This window comes from Cricetulus griseus, assembly GCF_003668045.3.
Source record: "Cricetulus griseus strain 17A/GY chromosome 1 unlocalized genomic scaffold, alternate assembly CriGri-PICRH-1.0 chr1_1, whole genome shotgun sequence".
In the NCBI taxonomy this organism is placed as follows: Eukaryota; Metazoa; Chordata; class Mammalia; order Rodentia; family Cricetidae; genus Cricetulus; species Cricetulus griseus.
In genome coordinates, this window is record NW_023276807.1 from 133,931,666 (window position 1) to 133,949,322 (window position 17,657).

At 41.8% G+C, this 17,657-nt stretch overlaps 1 protein-coding gene across 1 annotated transcript in view; it reads left to right on the forward strand.

Moving 5' to 3' along the window:
• The window catches only part of Limch1 (LIM and calponin homology domains 1), a 314,380-nt gene that overhangs the window by 117,329 nt on the left and 179,394 nt on the right, over window positions 1-17,657 (forward strand). The window contains exon 2 of the mRNA XM_035452755.1: window positions 7,051-7,121. Within this exon, the coding sequence (XP_035308646.1) occupies window positions 7,051-7,121 (71 nt within the window). The remainder of the gene's footprint in view (window positions 1-7,050; window positions 7,122-17,657) is intronic.

The following is a 17,657-nucleotide window of genomic DNA, read 5'->3' on the forward strand; positions in this document are numbered from 1 at the left end:
TAATCTGGTGGGAGGTGGGGCTATGGGTGGGACTTTAGATCTCAGGGTACAGTGTGGGCGATGACTTGAGGAAGGCCCCATAGGTGGACACTGCAGTTGTATTGCTTACAAATGATGGCAGCTTGCCCCACTGTTACTGTGTGGAGACAGAAAAGAGGTCTGGAGTCTGTTTTGGAAGGACAGCTTGGCTCTTCCAACTGGTTTGAATTCATCTCTGTGTTATTGGAGGAGGTGGTGCTGTTCATTGATGCAAAGACCAGAGATGGATCGAGTTTGATTGGGGGACAGACATCAAGATTTTCTAGCAGCCTCAAGTGTGGAGAAAATATATATTAGGTACCCAAGAGGAGATGTTTAATGAGAAATTGAATATTTGATTTAGGACTTGAAAAGCCCAGAATCATGTGTAAAAATGCATGAATTCTCCTCATACATTAGACATGAAAGACATAGGACTAGATGGAATTACCTGGGGAGGAGATGGGGAGGACTCAGAAAGAGAAGAAAGGGGAAGTGAAAGGAGAGGGAAAGGCTGTTTTATACTTTCCAGCTAATGAGGTGGAAATCCTTAATGCAGTGGAAAGGTGTATTTATCTAATGAGGCATAAAGAAAACCAGGAGAATGAAGTGGTGGGGAACTGAAGGTAAGGCAATGAATCTCAGAAGGATGGAAGCTGTTGGCTCATGCTGCTAAGCCATCGATTAAGATCATAGGAAGGGAAAATCTTTTAAGTTAGGCAGTATGGCAATATTTGTGTATCATCAGAGAGCCAGTGAGTACCACCTCTTTTACAATCAGGGAATAACTGTACAGGACTATATATATATTTTTAAAAAAGTAATAGCAATGATATGTAGGAGAACACTGCAGTTGTTTTACCCTGGGCTCACATGGTGATGAGATGCATTGAGTTCTTACTCTGGTCAGGCATGATGCTAAGGGTTTTATGTGCTTTAATTCATCTTCATGCAAACTATTGGAATAGGTACCTTTACTGTGTCTTCAGAAGGGAAAATGAGTGTTGGAATGAGTTTAAAAGCTTGGCTAATGATAGAGTTAAAGGTGCCTTGAAAGAATTTTCATCAAATTGAATGAAGATAGCTTGCAAATGGCAAAGATTAGAGATGGGGTGTCACATAGAATCTGGACCAGGGAGGATGGACAAGATGGTGGTTGAAGGGCAGTGTTGAACTGGGGCTTTTAGGAAAGGAGAGAATTCAACATGGCAACCTCAGGGAAATGAAGGAAGCTGTGGACAAAGTCTTAAGGTTAAGATATGGAAGGGAAGGGAGAAGGATCCTGAACATTGATGGAGTTTTGGGCCTGACAGGAAAAGATAAGCTATGATCACCTGAAAGATAGAGAGACTGGAATGGTGGTGGTAGAGGAGACTCTGGCAAGGTGATGTCCATCATCTCAGAAGGATGGGAGAATCCACGAGGATGCAATTAGAGACCACAAACAAAATGTATTCTGGAACAATCTCTTTAGGAATTGCAAATTTTAGTGATGAGGGGGAAAACCCAAAGACCTTCTAAGGGTAACTATTTTGTTAAAGGTTCAAGCACAAACCAGAGTCCTGGTATTAACTGTGTGGTATTGTTGACACAATATCCTTTACCATTAATGCTGTGTTACTTTGGTTCTTCATCTCCTCCAAACTTCTCCTTCCTTATGCACTAGGCTCAGCCCTTAGAACTTTAGGTCTCTGCTCAAACTTTCACATGGGTCTTCAGGGATGACTCTGGTGCTTTGGTACACCTCCCTCCTCTGGAGAATTCTTATCCTTCGACTACAATCTCTTGAAGTTCTTCCCTGACATCCTTAGGCAGACAGTTTCTGCATTAGCTCTCTAGTAGTATTTTGCTGAAATGCCACATAGAATTATGTTTAAGAGTGGGCAAGTTTCAAGCTCTTCTATCATAATGGCTAATCTTCATTGCCAACTTGGCTGAATTTACAATCACCCAACACATAAACATACACATTTCTAGAAAGGTTTAACTGAAAAAGGAAGACAACCTGTACTCTAAATATGAGTAGCACTGTCCTATGGCTGAAGTCCCATAATAAATAAAGATGGAAAAAGGAGAAAGTGAGCATCAGTATCCATCACCTGCTGCCTCTTGCACTCAGTGTCTTCAGTCTTGCAAAGTGTGCCAATCACTTCCTCCTTGCTCTTGGTCCTCATCCACTCATCTTCCCCAGAAACCACCGTGTTCTCATGTTTCCCCTTCCCTGGATTGTGCCTGTCACTGGAAGGATCTGGATCTTGTTATTTTGATTTCAATCCTTCTGCAGGACCTAGCATGAAACAGGTATTCAGGAAATAATAGATTGTTTGGTTGCTAACTATTCCTTAAGTGAATATGATTTATCTTTGTTTGCACAAAAAAAAAAACTAAAACTTAGGTTTGACTTTCTAACAATCTCATGAGGGGGTTATTTCTGAGGGAAAAATGAGAAAAGTAAGAACAATTTTATTCTGATTTCTCTTACAATTTCAGCATGGAATATGCAGAGATTCTCCAGTTAATTAAGTCAGATAGGATCAGAAGAGATGGAGGCATAATGAGTTGTAGCAAAGCCTCTTCTGAATGAAGGGGTGTGGTTTTATCATTAACAAGGTGTTAAGGAAATCATAGCCTTTTTAAATGGACCTGGTATTACACAACTTCAGGAAAATACTCTTCTTCAGAAGGCTGGGAGTGATTCACTCCTGGAACCTCAGAACTTGAAAGGCAGAAGCAGACTCTCTTTTAAAGTTTGAGGCCAGCCTAGGCTACACAGTGAGTCTCTGGTTAGCCAGGGCTTTGTGGCAAAATCATGTCTCTAAACAAACAAACAAGTCAGGGCAGAGAGAACACCTGCTGCTCTTGCAGAGGACCTGGGATGGATTCCCAGCACCCACATGGTGGTGTAACATCTGTAACTCATGCTCTAGGGAATCTGACTCCCTCTTCTGACTTCACTAGGCTCCAGGAACTCACATGGTTCATGTACACATACACACAGGCAAACCATTCATACACATAAAGTAAATAAATAAATATTTTTTAAGAAAACTCCAACCAAAACAACGTATAAAAAAATCCCCTCCTTATATCATTGTACTAAGAATTGTGAACATTTATTGAAAATGCTCTTTGGACCTGTAGTTTGTTTGTGGTTTCCTTTCAAAGGTCTACAGAAGATTCATGAAAATATTTCTGAAATACTATTTGCATACATGGTAATGATCAGGCTGGAAGACCAATTCTTGGCAGCCTTTGGCTGTTCATTGCAATTACATAATAACAATGGTAACAAACCAATTAACAGACTGTAGGGCTGTGATATAAAGCGTGTTACATTATAAACACCTCATAAACATGTTGCTGTGGAGCTGAGTGGTTTTCTCTTTGAGTCTGGCTTCTCCATAGTTCAGGATTCAAATGTTTCAGAGCAGAGCCAGGGCGTAGATAAATTCAGAATTACCTTTGAGCTCCATGGAAAGGAAATCGGATACAGATGAGCTTCCTCAATAATTGCTTACATTAAACAGTGTGATGACACGTTACAATGCCCTTGGCTTCTGGCTTCTGCTTTTGTTTAATTATGGGGGCAGATAAAAAGCTTTTCTTTTCCTGGAAAACCAGGTTTTGGTATATTAGTTATTCAGTGACTTTTACTCTGCATGCTCCTCCACCACATACTGTGGTTAGTAATTAAAGTGGGTTAACCTTGAATATAAATCAGGGAGGATTTGATACAAGGGCTTCCTGAAAGATAGCCAGGGAATAGCTGATGACTTATTGCTATCATAAGAATTTCTGAGGATCCTTGAATGAAGAGATGTGTTAGAGCTCACCCTTGATAAGATAGTGGTGGTCGGTAGTCTTTGTATTCTAGTCTTCTAACGTATTGTCATCTGCCCCCACCCCGAGTGTGTGTGTGTGTGTGTGTGTGTGTGTGTGTGTGTGTGTGTGTGTAACACCAGTAGGGAACTGTGAGGACTTGGATTCTACCATGATGCCTGAGGTTCAGGGTCATTGGTGGAAGCAATGAGAGGTATAGTGGTTTGGTCTATAATTCTTAGAGATTATGCTGCCTGTTTAAGAATAGATGGAAGGCCATGTGGAAGCTGTTGGGCCAGCTTTTGAACTGTTTATCAGACATGTTAAATCCATGACCTGTGAGCCATGTGTGGCCTAGGATAGCTGCAATAGTGACACAACACAAAATCACAACTTAAAATCTGAGATTTTTATATTGTGATTTTTCTTTGAGATTTTATATTGTGACTTAAAAAAAAAACAACTTGATTGTGCAGTCCTTAAGCTTGTATAGTTGACAGCACCATGTTACTGTGTCAAAAGGCTGGGCACCTCTGATGGATGGAGGACAGTGGCTTGGAGAAAGGTAGCTTGGATGAAGTAAGAAATGGGTCTGTATTCTAAAGGGAGCATAAAGAGTTGTTAATGGGTGTGCTTAGTATGGAAGAAAGGGTTTGATGTGACATTGTCAGGACTGGATAACTGCAAGGATGGAGTTTTGATGAATGAGGAGTTGTGGGGGTGGGAAGTGGGTAGAGTGCTCTTGACCATCCTGCTATGCCTCCCTGATCGACCCTGAATCCTCTTCAACCTGGCCTTTCTACACACACACACACACACACACACACACACACACACAGAGAGAGAGAGAGAGAGAGAGAAAGAGAGAGAGAGACACACACAGACACAGACACACACACACACACAGAGAGAGAGAGAGAGAGAGAGAGAGAGACAGACACAGACACAGACACAGACACACACACACACAGACACAGACACACACACACACACACAGACACAGACACACAGACACACACACACACAGAGACACACACACACACACACCTCACTACATAGCCCTAGCTAAGCTGGAACTCATTATATAGAACCAGACTGGCTTCGAACTCATAGACATCCACTTGCCTCTGCCTCCCAAGTTCTAGGATTAATGGTATATGCTACCACACTCAGGATCTTTTAAGAGCTTGGCTGAGCTTCCCACTCTACCCTTGTGTCTGTGGAAAGTGGTCATAGAATGGCAACAAGGGCTAGTGCCTTCTTGGCAAGATTGCAAAGAACCCTTAATCAGCTGGGATCTCAGTAGAGGTTGGAAGGGTCTGAGCCATGACACTTAGTTCTCTACTAATGGACCTTTGGTAATGGCAGTCAATCTTAATGATGACTGACACTGCCATGAAGGGAATATAAATTAGAAGTCTTTATAGTCAGAATACAAAATGTGAGCCATCGTAAACACATCATAAAGATACACTTTTTAGAATTTGTCTGGATTGTTCTGAATTAGATTGTTTCTTCTGTAACTATTAGGTACAACTTAACAGTGAGCCTTAGAACTCTGCTATTTTCTTTATGGGAGGGTTGTTTGTTTCCCTGTTGTATGAATTGTTCTTGCATCAAGGATTTTATCAGCACAATTTAAGTTGCTTAATTTATTGGTACAAATTTATTTATAATAGTCCCTTTTGTGCTTTTAATATTTTTACACTCTGCAGTGATGTCCTTTGCCACTTTTGACTCTGGTAATTTATGTCTTCTTTCTCTTTTGACTGTCGATGTTCTCCAGTCTTGCTTCAGTGTTTCTGTGCATTTTTTTTTGTTATGCTACCCTTAGTTTAAAAATATTTGGGGAGATTCCACAGATATTTTGCTGTTAAGTTAGAATTTAATTCTTTTGTGGTCAGAACACACACTTTGGATAAATGCTTTTAAGTGCACTGAGAATTGTTTTATGACCTAGAATTTGGTTTGACTTGGTAAATGTTGGAGGGTAGAATATTCTAGAAATAACAATTAGATCAGTTGGGTCCATAGTGTTATTCATGTGTTCCATATCATTATTAATTTTTTGTTTGTGTGTTTTATCTATTATTAAAGATAAATATTTAAATCTCTAACTCTACTCATGATCTGTTTTCCTTCTCTTTGTAATCCTGTCTGCTTTGGTTTGTGTATTTTAAAGTTTTTTTTTTAATATAATGAAATACATTAATGTTCAAGATTATGGTGTCCATGTCAGTGAACTAACTGCCCCCTTATTATGAAAGATCTTTCTGTTCTGAGATTTCTTTCTCTGATATTAGTACAACTGGCCCAGCTTTCTTGTGATTCACATTCATGCACATCTTCCAATTTAAACAGCACATTTGTAGGCAGTTCAGTGTTGACTTAACTTTTGAATCACCCTGAAAACTGCTGTGTTTTAATTGGGGGCTCTGGGGCCACTCTCACTTAATGTGATTATTGACATGGTTGGTACTGAACCTTCATCCTTTCTGTGTGTTCTGTATGCTTTCTGCCCCCTTCCCTTCCTTCCTCTCCCTCCTCTTCTCCCCTTTTCATTGTTGGAGTGTTTTTATGGCTCCATTTTCTTTCTTCTCGTGGCTTATTAGACATGACGTCGAATTTTGTGACTAGAGGTTTCCTTAGGGCATGTTACAGACATGTTGACCTGGTATATTTCAGGTCAGGCATTTGGACTTAGAGAATAAACAAATGAAACAGAGTACCTTGCGCCCCAGCCAATGACTGCTGACAGCCAGTGACACCTTGAGTGTCCCTGTGCTGTCGTTTATGCATGCTGTCTTCAATCTTCAGTCATGGTGTTAGTTTCCTGAGGTGAGGGCCCTGCAGACTAAACTTCCCTGGCTACCAATGCTTTAGTATATAGGGTCTTTGTCCTTGGGTAGCACTTTCTAGTTGTTGTTGTTTATTTTTATGTTGTGAGGGCATACACCCCCATGGATGACAGACACTGTGACCTTGACTTACTGTGGTAACAGTAACAGAGTATTATCAGGAAGAATAGATACTTCATGGTCTAAGTTTATCTCACTCAATCCACATAAAGCCACACATGGGAAAGGAACTGGGAAAGTTTCCTATTCTTGGAACATCGTGGGTTTTTCAGGGCTCTTGAATTTTTTTTTAATATTGAACTTCCTGGTTATAAAAGAAAAGACTTATGCTCTTGTTCCCATTTTTCTTTTCCAGCAAGTCACTGGCCGAAGTTTTGGTGATAAAGACTTCCGGACAGGCCTAGAAAATGGGATCCTTCTTTGTGAGTAAGTACACTTGCATTCCCTTGGTTTTATTCTAGGAATGTTCTTGATATTATTGTTTGACTATAAAACTTCCAGTGGAGTATGACTTTTTTCTTTTGTTTATTTACTTTTTTAAAATATAGGGTCTCATGTTTCATCATGTAGCTCTAGCTGGCCTAACACTCACCATATAGACCAGAATGCCTTGTACTCAAAGAACAGCCTGCATCTGCCTCCTGAATCTGGCCTTCAGTTTTTTATCTTTGACTGAACTATAGTTTGAATCTGTGTGGCATAGGAGAAACCACTGAGATAGGTAGAGAACACATGGAGAGTGAGTCTGTATGCAGAGGGAGTGATGGAGACCATAGTCATTGCAAATTAGAAGGAGAAATAGAACCCATTGGTAGGACTCTACTCCCAGTAATTTCACCAAATGGGAACTTGTGCCCCAGTGGTTGTGAGAATGTGGGGTTGCCTGTTCTACAAGTGAACACCGTGTTTCTGGAAACTCAAGTCATCTTAACAGCAGGCTGGGATGTGTTCTTCTCTAGCCCTACTATGTGCAGGTGTTGCTGGTGGTTTCTTTTCCCTCCAGGTCCCTTTGCCCTTTCAGCCCTAAAATAAGCACACAAAGATGCTATATTAATTATTAAACTGTTGGCCAATGGCTAGGACTTCTTACTGTCTTAATTATTAACCCATTTCTACTAATCTATGTATTTCTACATGGCCTTATCTTATTGGAGAACACCTTGTGAGTCCTATCCTCTGGGTCCCTCCATGGCATCCCTTTCCAGGGCTTCTCTGCCCACCTCTCCTAGAATTCTCCTCATCTAGTCCCACCAGTCTTTCTGCATCTATTAGCCAAACATATTTTATTCACCAACCAATAAGAGAAACATAATACAGAAGGACATCCCCCATCATGCAGGTGTTGGGTACACTGAGCTTTTTGATAGTGCTTCAGAGTATACAGTGATGGCAGTGTCTATTGTGTTTTGGAGCAAGGCTCTGTCATAGAGTAGTTATGTGACAGTTGAATTTCTAGAAAGTGACTTTAGACACAAAATTAAACTTTAAACCAAGTCTTCAAATTTTGAATGTATTTAATAGACTGTATAATTCTGAGACTGATTTCTATTTTAGTGAAATAGGTAATGGGTATTGTGCTGGCTAGTTTTATATTGGCTTGATATAAGCTAGAGTTATCTGAAAGGAGGGAACCTCAATTGAGAAAATACCTCCATAAGATTCAGCCATAAGCCATTTTCTTAATGATTGATGTGGAAGGGTCCAGTCAATTGTAGGTGGGCCCATCTCTGGGCTGGTGGTTCTGGGTTGTATAAGAAAGCATGCTGATAACTAATCACCGATCTGAACTGGAACCCAGATGCAGATAGCTGGAATACCAGCATGGGACTGATCCAGACCTAAGGAACATGGGTTTCTGTGAGGAAACCTCAGAAATCTACAGGACCTCCTGTGGAAGATCAGTATTTATCCCTAGCATTGGTGTGGACTTTGGGAGCCCAGTCCATATAGAGGAACACTCCCTGAACCAAGACACACCGGGGTGGGCCTAGACCCTACCCTAAAGGATACCAAAGACTCTGACGACACCCTATGGAAGGCCTCACCATCCAGGGGGAGCAGAGAAGATATGTGACAGATAAGGTTTATTGGGGGGGGCGGGTAGGGGAGGACGGGTGGGAGAAGGGAACTGGGATTGTCATGTAAAACAATCCTGTTACTAATTCAAATTAAAAAAAAAAGTAAGAAAGAAAGCAGGCTGAACAAGCCTTTGGGAGCAAGGCAGTAAGCAGCACTCCTCCATGACCTGCATCAGCTCCTGCCTCCAGGTTCCTGCCCTGCTTAAATTCCTGTCCTGACTTCCTTCTGTGGTGAACAGTGATGTGAAAGTGAAAGACAAATAAACCCTTTCCTCCCCAACTTGCTTTTGGTCATGGTGTTTCATCATAGCAATTGCAACCCTAACTAAGACAGACATAAAACACACTGTTCCTAAACGTGAAATCTGAGGGCTTGAAGAACATGTACAAGTCACTGCTACACCCTATCAAGCTATAAAATAAAAACTTCCCTTTTGTTATTTTCCATTGAGTCTCAGTTCCCTGGTGACTATACTGTTCCAAGCTTCCCTTCACCATAGCATATTTGGGCCTTCTTGAGCATTAGGTAAATAGAATCACACATGGTGGACTCTTATTTTGGCAACTTTCAGAATATTGTTTGTTGAGGTTGAAAATTACAAGGATTTTGGGGCCTGAAAAGGAAATGTCCAAGTCCCTACATTCTTTCTTTGAATTATCTAACCTCTCCAGTCTCATTTTTCTCTAAATGGCAATACACATTGAGCACTCTACTGCATAGGCACTTGAGGGACTTAGCCTGCGGGCAAGCACTTTAAAGGACTGTGCAGTTCTTTACAAACAAGTGGCATTTATTTTGTAGGCTTTCTACATCTGAAGTCTGAGGACAGTAGAGTGGGAGATTTCTCTTCCCACCCCGTGTTCTGCTGGCTGAATGCAGGTGCATTTCCCAGGACATGGATCCTGAAGCCAGTCTACCAATAAGAGTGATTCAGGGGGAAAAGTTTGCAATATCCCACCCGTGGCTGGCTCTGGGATGCTGAGAGTGTGCCACCATCTAGAACTGGAGAGGATGATAGGTACTGGTGAAGGAGTTTTCACTCAGAGCTTTAGGCTGTCTTGTGGCACTTAAAAACACAAAACCTCTACAGTTCTAGCTTTTGAGAACTAAGCAGGTCATTTCTCTTTTGATTATTCCATAGTATATTTTCTTTGTTATGTTTGGAATCCCCACCCCCCACCCCTCATAGGCTCCTGAGTTTGAATGCTTGGTCTTGAGCTGGTGCCGCTGTCTGGGGAGATCATAGAACCTTTGGGACACAGCAGGAGACATAGCCTGGACATTTAGCCTGGCTCCACTTCTTGTCCCATGTCTGCTTCCAGATCTATCCAGTTGTGAGCAAACAGCCTCCTAGGCTTTCTATGGGCAGTGAGAGCTAGCCTTGTCACGAAACCTTCCCTGGTGTGACAGACTGTATCCTCAAACTTTGGAGTCCAAATAACCCTCCTTCTCTTAAGTGACTTCTTGTTAGTTCCCAGCAATAAGAAAGGTAAATGATACAGATTTAAAGTAAATGATATAGTCTATAAAAATTACTTAGGACTTTTAAACTTTGCATTATTCAAGCTCAGTTGGGGGCCTTCTATCAGTGTTAAGACCTTAGTTAGAAAATAAACAAACTCTCTCTCATTTTCCCAAACTAGATCAATTCTTGCTATTAGTTGCAACTTTATAGAGATTTTCATGATCTTTGTTTGCCAAAAATGCCCTGGGTTTTTCATGAATCTTAAAAAAAGAAACCTCTCCTGGCTCTTACTGAGAAGTAGGATACTTCCCTATTAAACAGACCTCTAAGGAATTCCATGTAGATACAAGATTGACAAATTATGGCCTTCTGCTTATTTTTGTACTGGCCACCTTGTTCAGAATAGTTTTTATGTGTTTAAATGTCTTTTTGGAGGAACTTGATGAGCCCCCAAAGGACTATGGGATTAAACTTTAGTTGTAAATTGCTTATTCTCATTAAGTGAGGTGATTGAGTTTGATCAATTCAAGATACTATTACAGTAAATCAAATAACTTTATTTTAAACCAAAGAGTCACTTAGGAGGGGTTTCTTTCAAGTTTTTTCATCAGCTTTTCATTTTGAACAATTTCAAATGTATAGAGCATCCATAATAATACACAGCTACCTATATGTCATGCACCCAGGTATACTGATTATTTTCCGTTTGCTATATTTATGTTATTTATTTGTGCATACATGCCTCTTTTTGCACTGAACATTTGAAACTGGGATACAGATATCATGAAACTCAGTTCCTACATTCTCAAATGTGTGTCATCTAAATCCTAGGATACCCCCCTGTAGGACATTTAGCCATGCCCAGAGCTTTGTGAGAAAGCACAGTAAAGCACTCAGTATATTCTGCTGCTTGCTTGGTGCTCCACCTCTAACTGTCCCTATTATTGTCAGTGGAACTAGACCAAAAGCCAATTATGATGATGACATGGTCAACGCCCCTCTGTGTCACTGTGAACCCATCCACGCTCTCCCAGGGGCTGCCAGCTAGCAGCAGGGTGAAGGAATTTGCATTTTACTTTCGAGCTTCTCTTGTCTGGTTTGTGAGCAAAAACTGGGCAAGACATATTGAGTCCCTTACAAACTCAGTCAACTGTGAATAATGAGCTTTGGCTGGCAGAGCTTGGGAACTAGAATGCTTATTTTGCAAACAATAACCTTGACCACTGTAATGATGTCACTTCCTCCTGCTTCTCCAGTTTGTAGTGGCTTCTTCCTCAGGCAGCCTGTTTAGAGCTCTCCAGGCAGATCCAGTGGGTTTCTCTAAGTACTGTCTTTAACCATACTCTAATATTATCACAGAACTCCATCTCTGTTGTAATCTACATCCATTGCTTACTCTAAACCCCCAGCTTCTTGAAAATGCTTTTGATATATTCTGTATTTCCTTCACTGGGCACTGGCTTGATACATAACATGTGCTCCACACACTTCTTGAAACTGAGGTGTAGTAGTAAAACCTATGCCTAGGGCATCAGTGACACACCCTTGTCTCTCTTCCCACAATATTAATTATTCTCCCTCTCCCTCTCCCTCTCCTCTCCCCCTCCCTCCCTCTCCCTCTCCCTGGACCTCTCTCTCTCTCTCTCTCTCTCTCTCTCTCTCTCTCTCTCTCTCTTACACACACACACACACACACACACAGAGAGAGAGAGAGAGAGAGAGAGAGAGAGAGAGATATAGACACAGATTTCATACAAAGAAAATATCTATGAATATATCTATGAAATATCTATGAATATCAGGGCAGTGAAGGATAGAGGCGTCTGTTCTCTTTAAGTATAAGATTCTCCATTGGTACCTCCATCTTTCTAGAAGGCAAAGAGCTTCATGGATGAGTTTTATTTTGCCAACACATTCCCATGGAATGCCAAGTTTGAGTATGTGAGTCTACAGATAAGGGACTGATGAAGAATGCTTCAGTGGCTTTTTGTCTCTGTTCTTATGTTGCTGAAATGCTTTTCTGAAGATAAGAAATCTGCTGGTCCACACTTGTTTATGTCTCTGATAAATGAGCTGCTTGCTCCAAGAAGGAGAGCTTGTCTTGGATTCCTGTGATGATTTCAGCATGAGATGTGCTGTGTACAAATATGACCAGCCTTCTAGGGCAGATGGGAGTTGATGGAGCAGCTTGGCCTGGAGGACTTATTATGAGGGGGACTTGTGGGACAATGTCCATGCACAGCACAGCGCCAGGTTTAGGCACTGAGGGGTATAAGCAGGACTGTAAGATGTTTCTAAAACTTATAATGTGCTTATGGAGTTATTTCTCTCTCTCTCTCTCTCTCTCTCTCTCTCTCTCTCTCTCTCTCTCTCTCCTCTCTCTCTGTACACACACACACACACACACACACACACACACACACACACACACACACACAATGTAGTGAAGTTACAGTGGAAATCAGTGTCTCAATAAAAGTAGACGTGAATAAGATTTAATCTCCAGGATTTAATAAAAGGGTAAAAGGGGGGATACCTTTGTGGTTTGGTAAACAGTTATTAGGGAGATGATTTATCAGTTGGATTTTACTTCGCATAGGCCAAGGGAAACAATAATTTTTATAGGCGAACAAACTATTTTTGTTGTTGTTGTTTTGTTTTCTTCTTTCTTGATATTTTTACAGTGCTTCTGGTCACAAATAATAACCAATTCTCTAACACCAGCCAGGTGTTCCATAATTTAACTTACTCTTAAAAATTATTTTTAGATTTTTTTTTTTGCCTGCCTGTGTGCCTTTTGGAGGTCAGAAGAAGGCATCAGATCTACTGGAACTGAAGTTACAAGTGTCTGTGAGTCACCATGTGAGTTCTGAGAATGAAATTTACATCCTCTGCAAGAGCAGTGAAGCCTTTTTATTACTGAGCCATCTCTCCAGCCCCCTCTTGCCCTTGACAATAGCTGGAGTCAGTGCAGAGCCCACAAGTTGAAGGCTCTGATCAGTCTCACAGGCTAGCCATGGCAGCTGTCCTAATCAGCTACAGAATAGAGGTAGCCACAGCCCTCTTTCTTGGGTTTCATCAATTGCTAAGCTGGTTTTCGGGACTCAGGCAAATGCCTAACTTACATATCAGAAAGACTTCTAAAGAAAAGTGATGATGAAGATATGCTTTAGGTAAGCAATGGACATGGAGCTGCAGTGCCCTCCCAGGCAGGCCACACTAGCATCCTACAACCAGCAGTACAGAGTCTCTCCTCACTGGTCCTTTAGAGACTTCTTGTGGCAGCTCCATTACATGGTCCTGCTTGGTTGTTAACTCCCCTTCCCCAAAGATGGTAGTCAGACTGGAAGTTTAAACTTGTTATTAGGCTATGTTTTTCTGCTAATTGGTTTCTGTTGAGGAGCCCACCAAGCAGGGCCCTCCAAGCGTCACCTTTTAACAAGAGGCACTCATGTCCTTTAGGAAATTCCATGAAGAGTTCTGCCTCAGTGACTGGAATCAAAGACCATCCCCATCACTAGGGAAGTCAGGAAAGTTTAAGGAGATGTATACCAGGAAACAGGGACAAAGTTTTAAGAGAAGGTTTTGTTATAGGTCACAACATCATAGCATTCTCTCTGGGAGCAGCAGCAGGAAGGAAGATTTGGAGCCAGGAAAGGAGTGGTTGGTACACATGGAAGAGAACTGGCTGGCAGTTGGTAGTGGAGGGGATACTTTTTTCTGTTCATTCAATGCAGAATGTTTTAAAAAACAAAATTTTATTTTATGTATATGGGTGTTTTCCCTACATGTATATCTTTGTGCCACTGGTGTAAAGTTCCAAAAGAGTTCAGAAGAGGGATTTAGATCCCCTGGGACTGGAGTTATAGATGGTTTCAAGCCACCATGTGTGTGCTGGGAATTGAACCCAGGTCCTCTGGAAGAGCATCCAGTGTTCTTAACCCCTGATCATCTCTCTAGCCCCTCAACAAGGCATTTAAAGAACCCACTTAAAAATATGACATCACTATTAATGGTAGCACACTATGCTGTGAGGTCAGGCAATGAGGTCTGGTCTCTGAATCCCAACTCAACATGGGATATAAATCTCAGGTTGCCTTGAGGAAGCATCATTTATATGGTGAGTTTAAGAAAATCTAACAATTCTTCTTTATTACCAAAGGAGATGAAATGGAAGAGAAACATGCTCTAGATGACAGAACACCATGTTGGAATACCGTCCATCCAACAGGAAGAAAAATGTGCAAGGGAAGAACTGCAGATAGACATGTTGGGCTAAAGTGTGAGAGGCAAAGTATAGGTGTTATTTTCTGTCCTACTTGCCAACTCCCAAATAACCACACAGAGACTTATTAATTATAAATGCTTGGCTGATAGCTTAGGCTTGTTACTAACTAGCTCTTACAACTTAAATTAACCCATAATTCTTATCTATGTTCTACTACATGGCTCAGGACCTTTCTTTAATATAGCATGTTCATCTTCCTTCTCCCTGTGTCTCCTCGCGGCTCTGCCCTCCTTCATCCCAGAGCCCTTTTCCTGTCTGCAAGTCCTGACTAGCCTCTTTCTGACTAGCTATTGACCATTTAGCTATTTATTGAACCAATGAGAGCAACACATCCTCAAAGAGTACAAAGAGAATATTCCAGAACAGCAAGGCATGATATCAGAGTAGGTGCAGTGGGGTAGGGAGAATAAGATTAGCAGGGCCCTGTGAGCCACACAAGGATTTGGAAATTTGACCTCTAGAGCAGGGGAAATAAGAATATTGATGAAATCATCAGGGTAGCATGCATTCATTGACTAATAAAAGGCTTTTTAAAAAGTCAATCTATCTGTTGTGAATGACAGACCCACAGGACAGGGCTCTTGACTCAGCTGGTCAGGATCCTCTGTTTTGGGGAAGGGTTATGATTTCAGTTTGGGCAGGTCAAGTTTGAGATATAGATAACCACCCAAGGGGGGGAGACCTGTGGACTTTGGGAAATGAGGCTGTCAGTGGACTTGACCTATTCAAATCATATCAGAGAGCCTTGGTTAGATGTCCTGGATCAGCTGTGTGGTGCAGCAGGGTCTCAGGGAAGGAACACCCCTGGAGCACCCACAGAAAGGAGCAGAACACATCTCAGTTTGAGGGAGTTTCTCTCTTGTTATAGGAAAAGGAGAAAGATGCAAACAAAAGACCTATTAGAGGATGGAGAGGAAACCAGTAAAGTGTTACCATAGAAACTAAGGTGGTGGTGAAGGAAACTTTTAAGAAGTTGGAGCAGCTTCCTGTGTTCCCTACCTAGAACCTTCATAAATCAAGCTGAGTAAGCCTTGCCCCTGTAGTAGAGGATATGCTGGAGGCCTTTGACAGGGAATGATATCAAATGATCATTTCTCCACCTGGCTGGGTTAGATTTGCCTCATGCTTTTCCTCATCACAGTGGGCTACCATTAAAGATCTTATGTAATATGAGCAACATATTCAATGCTTTCCTGAAAAACTGAAAATGAAATGTGAGATTACTATGTCCCGATGGCTTGTGAGGGGGGCAACCCTACAGTTGCAAATCAAGGCAGCACTGACAGGAGATGGTAAGTAGATGAGATACAGAAGAAACCAGTGGCATTTGGGACTGTCCTCTGATAACTGGGAAGTGTGGTCATCGTGGGTGTTGACCATTAATTTCATACTGGTGTTTTCAGAATATCATTGTTTTGTTCTTGGCCTATGACCCTCCTCTCACTAAGTGTTCACAGCAACCTGACCAGCATGGACATCCCCTCACCCTTGAGCCCTCTGTGTAGCCTATTGCATGGAGACCCAGGGTGCTGGAACTAACCACATCTTTGGACTCTTTGTCTGGGGCTTTTTCACCAACCTAGATTCTCACTCAAATCTTAGCACACTTGGGTCTTTTTGACATTACTCATTCTGGCCTTAGCAGGCTGTTAAGAACTTGATAGGCCTTCTATGTAGGTTTCTCTCTTGTTTCACTTGCCAAATCACAGTTGGCCCCACTGACTTGGCCTATCTCCAGCTTTTGGGCACTAAGACTCATTAAGCCTTCAAGTTCAAGTGAGGACAGTTTGAGCTGCTTTCTCCCCTCCCCTTAAGATCTCTAGTGAAAAACTGCTTTTTGTTTGATGATTGGCCTCGCTTAGGTGGGGACTAAGGCAAACACTGAGTATTCCCAGTAGCCTTCTGTCAAGAACAAGGCACACACATGGAAACCATGCCAGGCCAGTGTGCAGGGCTCTCATGATGAGCAGGATGGACCCTTGGCCCTCTGCAAATCAATAGCCTCTTGGCACAGTTGTTCCTTTCAAACTGGTCTTTCAGGATCACTTACAAAGTCTTCTTGGGGAGCTCTTGTGAGCACTCCAGCATCTTGCATTTGAAACATGCTCACCGTCATCCATCTTTTTAAATATTTTCCCCATTTAAAGTGATGTCATCCTTGTCACTTTTGAATGACACAGATCTTGAATCTTAGAGCTGGTTCTGGTGCTTCCCATCAGTGTGTTTGAAATTTATTTCAAGATAATTGTCATTCAATAACTATTTCCCCACCCAGTATGTGGTGGTTTCTTCCACCTCATCAACATGTGCCTTGATAAACATTGAGACTTCTATTGACTTAAAACAGCTTAGTTAATCTCTTGCTTCCTGAAGATATTTCATATATGTGGATGAAACTGATCAGTTGACTTAAAACCTGACAGGGAACTGCAGGTTTAAATATGGACAGCTGTGTGCCAGAAGGAAACCGCTCTGCCTCTTTGCCCACCTGGTGAGGCTCCATGCTGGATTAGGCTTCACCGGCATTTAAGAGGATTTAGTAGCTCCCTAATTGAAGTTCCTTAATAATTCATTTTTTGATTGCCTCTTATGGGCTGTCAAGCTGGGTGGGCTGGCTTCCCACGATGAAGTGTGTAAAATCCTGTCTCCACCATTCTTTCTCAGTGTTTTCTTTGGTTACTCACAGGAAAGGGCCCTTTCTTAAATAGCCTACCAAGGGCCTGTCTTATGAATGGTTTCTTTTTAAAGTTAACTGCAAAAGTCGACTTCCTTCTTTTTATTGGAGCAAACAAAGAGTGAAGGAGATGGAAAATTGAGGCTTGTGGGTGTGGTTAGCTCCAGTGCCCACTTTCCCTTAAGCTGTTGTGGAATGTTCTGGAAGGCTGATTTTATGGCGGAAGAAGCTTGCTTACCTCATCGCAGGTGGGAAGTGAAACATGAATTCATGGGTCCTGGTCTTTCCTGGATATGACTGAGGTTCCACTGACAGGTAGGTACCTGGTGTCCCTGACTGACTGGGTGCCAGGTTTCCACAGAGTTTGTCACTGCTGTCCCTGTACACTGACCCTAGAGCTGTTGTTCCTGCTATTGGCTCTGTGCTTCCCCATTCTGCACTTCGCTGCACTCCATT